This window comes from Aptenodytes patagonicus, chromosome 1, assembly GCF_965638725.1.
Source record: "Aptenodytes patagonicus chromosome 1, bAptPat1.pri.cur, whole genome shotgun sequence".
Taxonomy (NCBI): Eukaryota; Metazoa; Chordata; class Aves; order Sphenisciformes; family Spheniscidae; genus Aptenodytes; species Aptenodytes patagonicus.
The window spans coordinates 41512549-41525784 of record NC_134949.1 but is presented as its reverse complement, the minus strand read 5'-3'; the positions used below and the strand labels follow the sequence as shown (position 1 = coordinate 41525784).

Genomic DNA, 13236 nt, shown 5'->3' with positions numbered 1-13236 from the left:
GGTCTACCACATGCAAGACAGCCCTCTTGGTTAATTTTATGTCTTTGCATGCAAGGTAATTCTCCCTGTTTGCTAATTTCCATTTGAATCTTATGTTTATTTATAATACTTGTGCACTATCAGCTGCATAACTTACTACTGCACAGGTTGGGTGACCCATCGTGAATACCACTGCCTTGTAAAACTGCTGAGAAGAGATGGTTCGTGGATTGTGCAATCAATGCAAAGCTCCCCTCAAACACTGCATACGTTCACAGCTAAAACTACACTGTTCCACTGATCAGCAGTGAATAAACGCCTATAACTATAATGCATGGATTATGTCCTTCTCTCTCATTCTCGATTTCTCCCGCGCCCCCCCCCCCCTTCCCCCCTCCTCTCTCTCCTCGTTTTCTATGCTGTTTATTTAAATATGGGAATATGGAGACTGCAGATACAACAACTGGCAACTCGAGAAATGAGCTGGCATCTTTGTAATCATTAAGAGACAATCTGAGTGGTAGACTAATTGGCAGCTAGCGGGAAAGCTGACTTTACATCTCATACTGCCCCAAGTTGGAAGCCTCCTGTATTTCCTTTTCCTTCCTTTCCTTTTGTCTATTGCAACACTGATTGTCGTAGATAGTCTTTGTGCTTTGTATAATGCCCATCTTTGATGTAACTGGAACTCACATTCAAAATGTGGCTGTTATACCTAAGCATGCTAGAATACAGGCAGGGACGGTACAAGCATGCACAAAATAGTCCTTGAAGGGTTTTTTGTTTGTTTTTCTTCAACATTTACATGCACCACTTAATATCATGTTTGGCTGTGTACACTGAGGACTGGATTTCACAAGCATTCATGGTCTTCTCTTCTGAAAAGTTTCTTGACAATTTCACAAGAGCCCAGTGTAAAAAAAAAAATCCCACAATTAAAAAAAAAGGAAAAGCAAACCCTTCTCCCTGCAATCTGATCTTGTCTTCATGATTTTAATGTTGAACACTTCTAAAATGTCTCCTCTTCCTCTTGCAGAGCTTCATGTTAAATGGTTGGCTGGAAAGACAGATTAGTGTGTCAAGGATTTTCTTAGCCACTGGAATAGTTCTTCCTTATAAAGCCTTTGCCACCGCACATTGGCTTCCACTGTTTCCACGGCACGAGAGAAAGAGACGGCAGCTCCCTCTTCATAACTCTTTATAAAGTTCTTTAGCTGGAAATACAAGTTAACAGGTTACATTTGCAGGAACTAAAGAAAGTAAGTATTTCCAGTGCACACAAACAAGTCAGCCATTTAGGACAAACCTCTAAGATCACTCTTGAAGTAAATGTAGTATGGTGTAGAAAGATTTAATAGGAAATGTAATAAGACAGCAGCTTGTCTTATTACATTTGATGTAATAAGTGATGCAAGTGCTTCAAATTGCACTGGAAGATATTGACATGTCAGTGCTGGATCACATTAATATCATTACCTCCTTCTCTCCTGTAGCCCAGCTGCTGCACTGCGCAGACAGCTGGGCTGCTCTAAACTTTTATTTCTACCTGAGAAACCAAACTGGGAGCACTGGAAATGCTTCTAATTCAGGTTTATATGCAAATATCAGCAGAAGGCAGCCCTGATGCCCTTTCATTTTATCAACCTTCATAACAAATTTATTTCATTTTGATCTGCAGAACCCTTTTGATGATATAATGCAGGTTGGTTGTTTAGAATAGGGAGGGATGGTTACAGCATGAAGAGAATGGCAAAATAGCAAGTGGGCACTCATTTGACAGTCTTTGAACGCCTGAAACAGATTCTTTCCTTTATGAGAAATCTTTGATCTTTTTTCAGCAGACTGAAAAGGCCTCTGCTCTGTTCTTGCGTATACTCAAATTATAGCACTATCACCTGGATTATTATAGCTGATGGCACTGGTGTGCTTTGAATTACTGTTCTTTTTAAGTGAGAACTGCAAGGCTGATCTGTACAGTAGGTTGCTGGTTATGTTGACTTGTATAAAATTAGGTGGTTGTAGCAACACTTATTCATAACTAGTTAATTTTTGTTTCCTGGTGACACCAAATTCACCTTGTTTATTTAAATCTAACTTCCAACACATCTTTTTGTGCATGGGCTCAAAACTCAAAAGGCTGATACCGCAACTCTCTCATTCCCATCGCACTTAAAAGCATGGGAGGGGCCTGGAAACTATCGAAATCAGCCCTTACCTGATCTCTGTACTTTTTATACCAAAATGTTTACATGGCCAGTTTCTTTTAGGGGAAATATAAACAAGCAGCCTGCCAATGCTATCATGGAGGTGGAAACTAAGAGTACAGAAGGCATCCTTGTGCAGCGCAGATACTCAAATCTCGCCAGCGCTGTCCTCCCACCTGGGTAGCTTTGAGGAAACCAGCTGCAGCTCTGTCCTAAGTTCCTGAGGCCACTAGACTTGAGTGCAGACAAATGGTTGGACACAAAATATCGTAGCGCAATCAGAGTTCAATTAATGGTGATTATGCTGCATAAGAACCATTTGATCCATTTGGGGTAATGTCGAGCAGCTGCTATGCAGAGCATAACACGACCGCACAACTACCTCAGTCAGGGCAGATGTTAAGTTAAAATGAGAAATCTTTGCAATCTAAATAAGAAGTACTTAGCATTTAGAACAAATTATTGTGGTGTCATTTGGCCAGAATATCAGGTTAACAGCTTTTCTCACATGTAAATACGGTAGGCAAAAGAAAAACAGAGGAGGCACTGGCAGCTTCTGCTTTCAACACTGGGTTATTTCAGGGCTGCCCTCTGCAGCATAAACTAACGTGGATAGAAAGATATCATCTTTAGTTTCTCAACCAATAGTCAAGGGATAAAAAACAAACCTACATATCCAGCCAAGCACAGAGAATTGCCTGCACTACCCACCTCCTGACACCACCTCTAACCACTCGGGTGCCTTTGCAATCTGCTCCTCATCCTCGTGCTGCCCAGCTGCAGCACAGGCCTGCGACTCCAGCTGAGTAACCAGAGTTCCCGGACAACCGACACCTTATTGCTCCTACCCTGCTCCCTGCTTACAACAAATACAGCCTCACGTGCTGGAAGTCATTTAAAAATTACCTCTCTTAGTTCTTCTTCGGTATTGAGGAATTCTGTGACCCCACTGATAAGCTTCGAATTCATAAATAATGCTTCTCCATACCTGCAAGGGCAAAAGGAAGGTGCACAGAGAGTTAGTGCAAGTGCCAGGCCAGCTGAAAATTAGAAAGTAGTCTTCTGTAAGCAAGGGAGAAGACATGGGGAGAGATTCTGGGGATCCAAGGGAATAGCACTGGAATTGGACACTGGTATTCCAGTGCTTCATGCTAAAAACCTGGACTAAGACCTTCTTCTAGGCTGAGCTATTTGTAGTTAACTTTTAGTTGGATGCTACTAAGTAGAATGGGCTTAACTGCAGCCACAGATGAGAGCTCCAGAGGAGGAGAGGACCAAACCACAACGAACGCTTAACAAGATGGCTTTCAATGTAATGACATGAAGCAGCTCAAAATACAGGCGCCAAAGAAGGAGGGGAGCAGCAGCTATGGAGAAGTATTCTGAGGAACCCTCCTAGCTGTACCATTAAAACAGACTTTCTAAAGTGCTGCAGCCTTCTCTGCATTTTGTATTCATCCACCTCAACTACATTACAAATAACGTCTAGATAAGTGAAGTGAATCAAATTCTCTTGTTCCAGTACATGATAATTAAAATAAATAATACTGATAGAGAATAATACTGCTAAAATAATCCCCTGGGCCATGATGCAGCATCTTCAAAGAACCAACCTGGAATGAAAATTTGAAAGTTTGGGCAAGGAATATTTAAAGGCCAGTGTATAACGGGGTAGGATACTCAGCGGCAATCAGCAACGACCTTCTGCAGGTAGTTGCTTTGAAACTGGCCATTCAAATCCTGCTGTTCCACTTGCTTTCCCAAAAGTTTTTTTCAATCCCCCAAATGAAGCATCTACATCACTTACAAGATTACCTAGACTGCTCCTGAAGTTTTGTATTTCATGTTGGAATAGTTTGTGGCTTGGGTTTTTTTTCCAAAGTCTCTAGTATGAAGAATGTAATTCCACTGGTAACTGAAAGCAAGTTCTTTTATTCCAGTTAGATGTCATTCAGCATAGCAAAAGGCACTTGACAAATAGTTATCCTTACCTTTATCTGCACATACATCCAAAGCAGTATCTAGCTAATCTGAACATGACTGTTTTTAAGATGGTGAATCCAGCTCCCCTGTCAGACATGTGTAAGTAATACCAACAGACTTCACTGCAATTAAGTTTATTTGGGGGAACAATTCAGTTCATACCCCACTTTTACAAACTGATTTAGAGGAGGAATTCAAAATTCAAAGTGAAATGAACTAGCACAGTCCCAGCTTTCTGTTCTGCTTCTTATTAATCCTAAATTAATTATCCTTAAATGCTTAGGTACTCTAAGCCACAGTCCTTTCAAAAGGGAGAAAGAAAGAGAAATGGAGAGGGATAGCCCCAGGGAGAGGGATAGAAAGAGGGAGAGGGAAGAGAACTGGGTTTTCTTTGAGAAGATTCTGTTTTAGGGAAGGTGTACACTGTGTTGCTTGCTACCTTGAGCTTGTATAAGGGGAAACACAGTTATAGGTATCAAAAATCCTACTCCCTGACCACTAATAACTGAATTATTCATGGATATTTCAGCAAGTACATCTTTTTCCAAAACTTCAGTCACACTGACATATACAGACATCCAGAGGCAAACGCCTCCTATGGGAAGTATGGATTTCATGGTCCTTTAAGCACGTTTAGGCTTTCTAACAAAGCCCTTTATTATTACAGTCTCAGCTTAGCCTCATAATTGACTGCTTGGAAAATTGGAAGCTCCTCTTGATGGGGTCTTTTGACAAGGTCACCAATCCACTTTACAGAAGCGACCTCATAAAAACCACTGCAGGGATTTTATTTTTCTTGCAGTCTGTACTGTAGCCACAGTGCAAACAAGAAGTAGCAGAATTCCTTCCACTGAAAATGATACCTTCATGAATACCTGTGCTGATTACTGCCCACTACGCATACTTGGTAAAAAGTCAGCCACTAACAGCAATTTCTGAATGGGCTCTGCTGGCAAAAATTCTAGAAAAGCCACCTCCCAAAATAGTATTTTGCAGCTGTGAAACAAGAGAATAAATAGAAAAAGTCTTGCAAGTATCGGTCTTCCCACCCTTCACAGGAAAGACAACAGCACTGCAGAACCAGGACCTTACACGCCTGAGCTCCCTGGAAACATCCTGGAGTCACGGGCTCTCCACCCGCTCCTTTACTTCGGGGGGTGTGAACCTCCAATACCTCACATTTGTACAGGCTTTGCACTTGTGTGAACTCAACTTGAGAGGCAGCATAGTCCACTTACTTTGGACAGATGTAAATGGCTTCCCAAATACTGTCAAATTCCCAAATGCTGACAAATGATTCAGCACTTGAGAATGAAGGAATTCTTATAAGCAGCTGTTGGATTAAATTTTCACACACAGACACACACGTGAAGACACGATGAAAATTATTTAGGAGCCAAGGTAGTGCATGCTCAGGTAACAGGAATTCAAGCATAATATTTTTGATTCTCCCTTTCAGAAGTTCAGCAGTCTTAGACCCACGGATTTCTTATGAAAGACTTGTTAGGCACCTCAATTTCTAAGTCACCTTTGTAAATGGGATATAAATTATTTTGAAGACTTTATACATTAGCAGTATCTTCTGGACAATGTGAATACAAGCATACTGTAAAAATATAAAGGGATAACAATATTTTGTTGTCATTCCAACTCTTTGACATGCCGTGTTTTAAAGTTAGAGGAAATAGCATTATAGTATAATTTAATCACCCTCAGTTCTTTCATGTTACTATCTCAAACGTCAACACCTTTTATAATAAATTCAATGGGAAATACCATTGAGATATCACCTAATTAAATTAATGGTTCGTACAAAGTATTTTAATTTTAAATAAAATTAAATAATAAATTATAGTTGTAGAAAAAAGATGCCTTGGGACAGAGTATACTGGAACTATAATTCTGCAATAAAGCTTGTATTTTAAAAATGTACTAGTGTGGCAAGCTTAAATCAGAAGCCTCATTTTGCATTCTATCCTGTCACTGCTTCACTGAACATTTTAAGGGCCAAGGTGTTAGACTGATTCCACCCTCTCAAAGTCTCTCTTAAAAGGTTTTAATCTACAATTACAAAACAAAGTTATTTTCAATATACATCACGTATGTACAGCTTGCATGAACTATTTCATTCCACTGTTTTGAATCTTTTGGCAATTGATAGAAACTCAACTGGATATCCCTTTCAGAAAAATGCAACTGCTACAATCCTTTTGGTGGCTCTGACTTGTGTTTGGAGATCAAACTGAATGCAGATAACATAAAGTCAGTGTTGGGCAGAGACAGACTCTCTTTTATTTACTCGTTAAAAAAAAGGACAATAACAGGTTTTTGATGAGGCCTTGTTAATTGTTAGGAACTCAGATAACACAGTGATGCATTCCAAGCAAGTGAGATAAATAAAATTCAAATTTTAGGTGAAGTTAAGCTATTTAAAATTAAAACACAAAAAAAATTTGGCACGCGGCATAGTTTTCTAAATCTTGTCCATTTGTCTACACTGCTTAACCTTGTCCACATCTAAAATCACAGGTGTCAGCTAGGTTGTCAGATGAACGTACTTGCTAAGGTAGGACACAACTTCTGCATATGTGTTTGTAGCAATACAGATTTTGACAGATTTATGCCTACACTCTGTATAAATCCCTGGAATAACCTGAAAAATTATTTGCTAACCAGAGCATAACTAACTGCACTGGGTTGCATAATAGCAATGGGTCTGCCATCCACTTTCTGTGTAAAAGTCCAGTTCCTGGAATAATCATACCAGAAGCAGAGGATTCTTAATTTTTAAACTCTTCAGCACTCTTAAAGCTTTTTGGAAATTACTTTCAAAAAGTATGCTCCTGCAATATAAACTTCCAAAACCAATTCCAGCTCAAACCTATTTTCCCAGCTGAACTTCTTCTAAAATCCCACTATAGTATAAAGTATTATCCAAAACAGCATGAACAACTTTTTGAATCTTTAGGAAAGTCTCTGAGTTTCCTTGGCTCTTCTTTTGATGCTGTGAAACCTATAGTAGCTTTGTACCTGTATTCATCAGGCACTAGGATTTAGTTGCTTAAATACAGCATCTTAAATATACCATTTCAAATATTCTGTGGTACACTAGATGGCTCCTCACAAGTCCAGAATGGAACAGATCTCCAATACTTTTTCTGCCAACACCATGGGAATGGCCTGGCATAGGGTGTCTGAAGTTCTCGGACACCCGCCTTTAAGAACTTGAACCTCATCTGAGTTACGGTCCCTTCTAATCTGTCAGTATCAGATGAGCTGCTGTGAAATCTTTCAGACCCTCAGGCTGTCCCTAAAGAACTAAAGAAATTTCTCATTCATTGAATTAATATAAAAATCTTCATCAAAAAGGATTTTAAAATGTTGACTGGGCTTCCGAGTAGGAGCATGTAGCATTTGTTCAAAGAGAAAGAGAAGTAGGTATAAGAAACAACCCCATCTCCTTCCCGTTCATGTATTTTTAATTCAAAATGTTGCTCTACTATGACTTGAAACTGACCTGAAACACAGAGTGGAAGGAAGGAGGATGACGCTATATTAGCATCCTTTTGAAAATGGAAATGCTTCAAAAATGGTTTGGTGTTTTTTCCCACCGTTGAAATAATGTTCTTGAAAACTTTTTTTTTCTATCAGACTTAAAATCAGCAAAACTCCTTTGGGAACTGCTGCTTTTTTATCTATGTAAAAGTAGAACTGCAGCACTTGACATATAGATAGAATTCATTATCATAAGTGCAGACACAATACAGTAATAGATATATATACAGATGATTGCTGAGACAAATGCTTCTATGCATGTGTGTGATAATCCATGAATAAACGTGTTTATGACTCATATGTATGTATTTCATATTTAGAGACATCTCTATGGATTAGAAGAGAATGGACTAGATTCAAGAACTTACATGAATACATACATATACAATACTTACATGAATTACATCAAAATAAGAAAAAGAAAATAAATTTAGACTTTTTATCTTTACCTAGCATTTAATATTTTCCATTTTTCTCTGAAAAACTTCCAAGCAAGATCCCTTCCATGTGGATTTCGAGCTACGTGGATTATCACATCAATTGCATCCTGATCCAGGACAACTTCTGAGTTGAGAGACAAATTCAAAAGCCTAGTGGGAGAAACAAGGAAAAACAATCCTATTTAGTTTCACCAACACATAGTCTAACAACAGCACATCAGAAAACTCTCAGAAAAAAAAAAAATCACTGCCAAATGGTTTGTTTAAATCTCCAAGTGAATTCAGTGGTTTATTTTTATGATTCTGAAGACCAGACACATTTATGATTCAGAAAAATCTCGATGTAAAAGGATTTTGGTAAAAACTGAGTGGAACTTTACATGTGCATTTTCATGCACATCAGTAAGATCAGACTGGTCAATACATTTAAATAAAGGATATGCCAACAAAAAAATAACAGCAATTATTATAGGATTTCAAACACTTCCAATGAACATAGGAAAATTTGGAAGTGAAAAGACATAATATATGTCAATTTTCATACGCATTAATGCAAAAACATAAGACAGTTTAAAGAGACAGTAAGCCTGCGCTTGAAAAGCATAGTTCTTCCATTTAGACCAAAGCTCAAGTGATGATCCATAAATGCTGAAGTGATTATTGGTAATAGTCCGATACAGATATATAATATTTTTGTACCTGTTAAGCAAGTTTCTGTCATCACTGCAAGTTAAGGCTTCTAATAGTATTTTCTTCTCAGACACTGCTGTGGTAGAATGAAATTTCATCCAAATGAACTCCCATACATCTTCATCCATCAGTGAAACTCCTGTACAGTAGACAATGTCTCTCACATTGAGTGGGATTCTACAAACGAAATCAGTAATAGCATTGTGGTAAATAAGCAGCCTCCCGATATTGGAAACAAAGGAGGAACATCACTACATTTATGAGACTCCAAAATTAAAGTGCAACAGTAATCTTTTTCTGGAAAATTACATTTGCATCTCTTTACTGCCACAAAAATCTTCCAGGCCATCCTAACGGATTTTCTAATGGGTAACACATGCATGCCATTCTTCTCATAACGCTGTCACTTCGTCAGGAGACTATAAATTATGATCACCCAGTTCATCAACACATAATGTACCACATAACCTGCAGGACAGGTAACATAAGCTCTCCAAATTAGCACGGGATCTTATCACTCTGTTGCCAGGCTCTAAGCCAAATCTCTTCTTGTCCTTAGTACTGAGGTTTTAGAACAGGAGCTGATCAGCCAGAAACTCCTCCTTGCTTGTGCTGTAAAGTGCTCCATCTTCATATAGTAACATGTAAGTAAGGAAGGATGTGCTGAGACAATGTTACTTAAAAATGGTGTTTTCAGGAGTGAAGAAAAGAGAAAGAGCTGTTCATTTTTTCAGCATATTAATACCAGTACAAAACCAGCTATGTCATAGGATGGTTGTGAACTGTGATTACTGCTCAAGTAATATAAACTCAGACTACAGTTCTGAAAGCTTCTTGAAGCCAAATTCAGACCTAGTATAGGACGTGCATATGTACCATTTTCTTCTAAAAAGATCTCAGCTGGGCTTTCAATTTCCTACCCTGCCTATGTTTCCTATAGAATCATAGAATCATAGAATAGAATCATTGAGGTTGGAAAAGACCTCTAAGATCATCGAGTCCAACCGTCAACCCAACACCACCATGCCCACTAAACCATGTCCCTAAGCGCCTCATCTACACGTCTTTTAAATACCTCCAGGGATGGGGACTCCACCACTTCCCTGGGCAGCCTGTTCCAATGTTTAACCACTCTTTCAGTAAAGAAATTTTTCCTCATGTCCAATCTAAACCTCCCCTGCCGCAACTTGAGGCCATTTCCTCTCGTCCTATCGCTTCTTACTTGGGAGAAGAGACCGACACCCACCTCGCTACAACCTCCTTTCAGGTAGTTGTAGAGAGCGATGAGGTCTCCCCTCAGCCTCCTTTTCTCCAGGCTGAACAGTCCCAGTTCCCTCAGCCGCTCCTCATAAGACTTGTTCTCCAGACCCCTCACCAGCCTCGTTGCCCTTCTCTGGACACGCTCCAGCACCTCAACGTCCTTCTTGTAGTGAGGGGCCCAAAACTGAACACAGGATTCGAGCCTGTGCGGCCTCACCAGTGCCGAGTACAGGGGCACGATCACTTCCCTACTCCTGCTGGCCACACTATTTCTGATACAGGCCAGGATGCCATTGGCCTTCTTGGCCGCCTGGGCACACTGCCGGCTCATGTTCAGCCGGCTGTCGACCAACACCCCCAGGTCCTTCTCTGCTGGGCAGCTTTCCAGCCACTCTTCCCCAAGCCTGTAGCGCTGCATGGGGTTGTTGTGGCCGAAGTGCAGGACCCGGCACTTGGCCTTGTTGAACCTCATACAGTTGGCCTGGGCCCATCGATCCAGCCTGTCCAGGTCCCTCTGCAGAGCCTTCCTACCCTCGAGCAGATCAACACTCCCGCCCAACTTGGTGTCGTCTGCAAACTTACTGAGGGTGCACTCAATCCCCTCATCCAGATCATCAATAAAGATATTAAACAAGACCGGCCCCAAAACTGAGCCCTGGGGAACACCGCTCGTGACCGGCCGCCAACTGGATTGAACTCCATTCACCACAACGCTCTGGGCCCGGCCATCCAGCCAGTTTTTGACCCAGCGCAGAGTCCACCTGTCTTAAGCCGTGAGCCGCCAGCTTCTCTAGGAGAATGCTGTGGGAGACAGTGTCAAAGGCCTTCCTGAAGTCCAGGTAGACCACATCCACACTATACAAGCATAGAAGCTGAAACATTTGTGAGCTAAAGGCTATTCCTGCAGATAAAGCTAGACATTTCTCAGAGGAATATGCTTCTGATTTGCGGGAAAGAACGCCCTCTTTTTGTTGGTAAAAATTATACCAAAACACAGTTCCCTAGTTACTAATAGCTGGGCTGAAACACCTCTGGAACTTCATATGCAAGACCTCTTTAGAGAATCTAGAAGTACATACAGCTGCTGCCAGTGTCTGGTCAGTAATACAGGGAGACAAAGAATGAAATTACCTCTGTAAAATTTAATATCGAATCTAACACAACACTGAAAGAAAAGTTTAGATCAATACTTTAATTATAAGACTTTCACCAAAGTCTTATACCATAGACTAGGCTATCGCAGTCAAGAACAAAGGTTCTTTTACTCCCATCTATTCATTCTCCAGAAAAAAAACTTTCTTCCACTGAAATTTTCTGTTGTTGGGCTCTGTGATGAGTGTTTTTGTTACAAAACTTCAGCTTATCTCTTTGGCCATGTCTGAGTCCCTGGAAAATGAAACCAGCGACGCTTTTCAGCATTTCAAAGTTTTGGTTCTTCTTCAGTACTTCAGAAGGAAGTAGGCAAGGTAGGAAACCATATATTGATGACTGTGAAGGGTTACAAACTGTTGTTGCCTCTTATAGGGTTAGCTGGTCCCAACAACTATGATGGTTTCTTAAGAAAAAGAATAAAAGGAATATGTACCTAAATTAAGGCAAAACTGGGAAAAAAAGTGCACTCCTTGAACTTTGGGGAATTAATGCCTACTGCTTTTTTGTTACACTTTTCTGAGTAGTAAAAAAGTCCTGAGGTTGAGGCTTTATTCATGTTCTCTGGTGAGTGTAGTCATCAGCTCAGAGGGCGTATCTGCAGGTTTAGATGCAGATAGTCACATGAATTTTGCTTCTGCTGAGCTGACATGGCTCAGGATAGTGCTGCTTCTTGGAGATTTTTTAGCAGAGTCCCATGTTAACAGAGCCACAAAGGGCTGCCTTGACTAGTGCTGAAGTACTTTGCATTTGATGCAGACAAACCCAGACATTTATTCAGGAGTAAACTCTCCAAAGCAAAACTGAAAGAGTAGGCAAGAGAAATGTAATCCATTTTAAAGTTGCTAGGAATATGAAACTTTTACCTATGCGCAGCACACATCGGCAACATTGCCTTCTAAAGCAATGTCTCATCTCTGCCATGAACTGCTACCACCTAGCCAGTGTAGATTGGTACTACAGTGCAGATCCTGGCATGGTTCGAGATCTTACTGTTTCTTCTCCTCCCACCACCAAATCGCTGTGTGAGAACATGCCCGTCCCGAGCCGTGCCAGGCAATCAGCATTGCTATGGTTATGACCACATAGCTCAAGCAATTCCTACATGCCACCGACACAGATGGGACCTCCAAAAAATGCGGGTTCCACAGTTCCTCCCCCTTGATGCTTACTATTACCTTCTTAGATTTTTTCCCTCAATGTTCAGATGACCTAAAAAGCTTGGCACTAAAAAAAGTTAGTAACTCTCCTCAGATTTACCCAGGATCAGTAGGTTTTGGCTTATGTATGGTCTATGCAACTGCTTTTGTGTTGCCTATAGAACTGCTACGCCAAGGCCAAGGAAACCAGAAAATCCTTAAAGCTGACCAGATCCATTAAAAGAAATAGTGTTTAAACATAAATGGGCAGTAAAGAAAAAAAGTTATCACTTTCACCAGCCTTTCCATACTACTGAGTTTTGATTCTCAAAAACTGAGTTAACATTAGTAAAATGCGAGTTTGGTTGACATTTACAGAATTATCCATGTGTGCTAGGTGCTGAATTTCCATTTCGCTGTAATGGAATTTGTACTTCTTACTTGAAAGTCTATCATTAAGCCCTTGTTGCGATATTTCAAACATTAATGAATACCAACAGTTTATTTCCCCCCCATTTAACCTTTCTTTCAAAAAGTGCATGCAAAGGAAACTCCATATAATTGAGTCTATTACAGAAAATTAAAACTACATATTTAAACACAAGAAAATTAATGGAGCAGATATTTAGGTGCTGCCTTTGTGTTGGCTTATATTAACTCAGAATGAGGCCTAAAGTTTTCTAAATAACTGCAACTCTCTCAAAACTTCAGGTCAGCAATTACAGTAACATAAATATGCAGCCATATACACATACACTGCATAGAACATGAAAGGGATATCATTGTGTCTTGATTTTCTGATACACTAGGTTATTTGTCCTTAAAGCACAACTTCCT

At 40.1% G+C, this 13236-nt stretch overlaps 1 protein-coding gene across 1 annotated transcript in view; it reads right to left on the bottom strand.

Moving 5' to 3' along the window:
* Positions 1-383: 383 nt before the first annotated feature.
* TRHDE (thyrotropin releasing hormone degrading enzyme) overlaps positions 384-13236 on the bottom strand; it is a 221780-nt gene continuing 208927 nt past the window's right edge. The window contains exons 16-19 of the mRNA XM_076333043.1: positions 8861-9028; positions 8171-8311; positions 3090-3171; positions 384-1193 (exon numbers count right to left, since the gene is read on the bottom strand). Coding sequence (XP_076189158.1) covers positions 1050-1193; positions 3090-3171; positions 8171-8311; positions 8861-9028 — 535 coding nt within the window. The 3' untranslated portion in view covers positions 384-1049. The remainder of the gene's footprint in view (positions 1194-3089; positions 3172-8170; positions 8312-8860; positions 9029-13236) is intronic.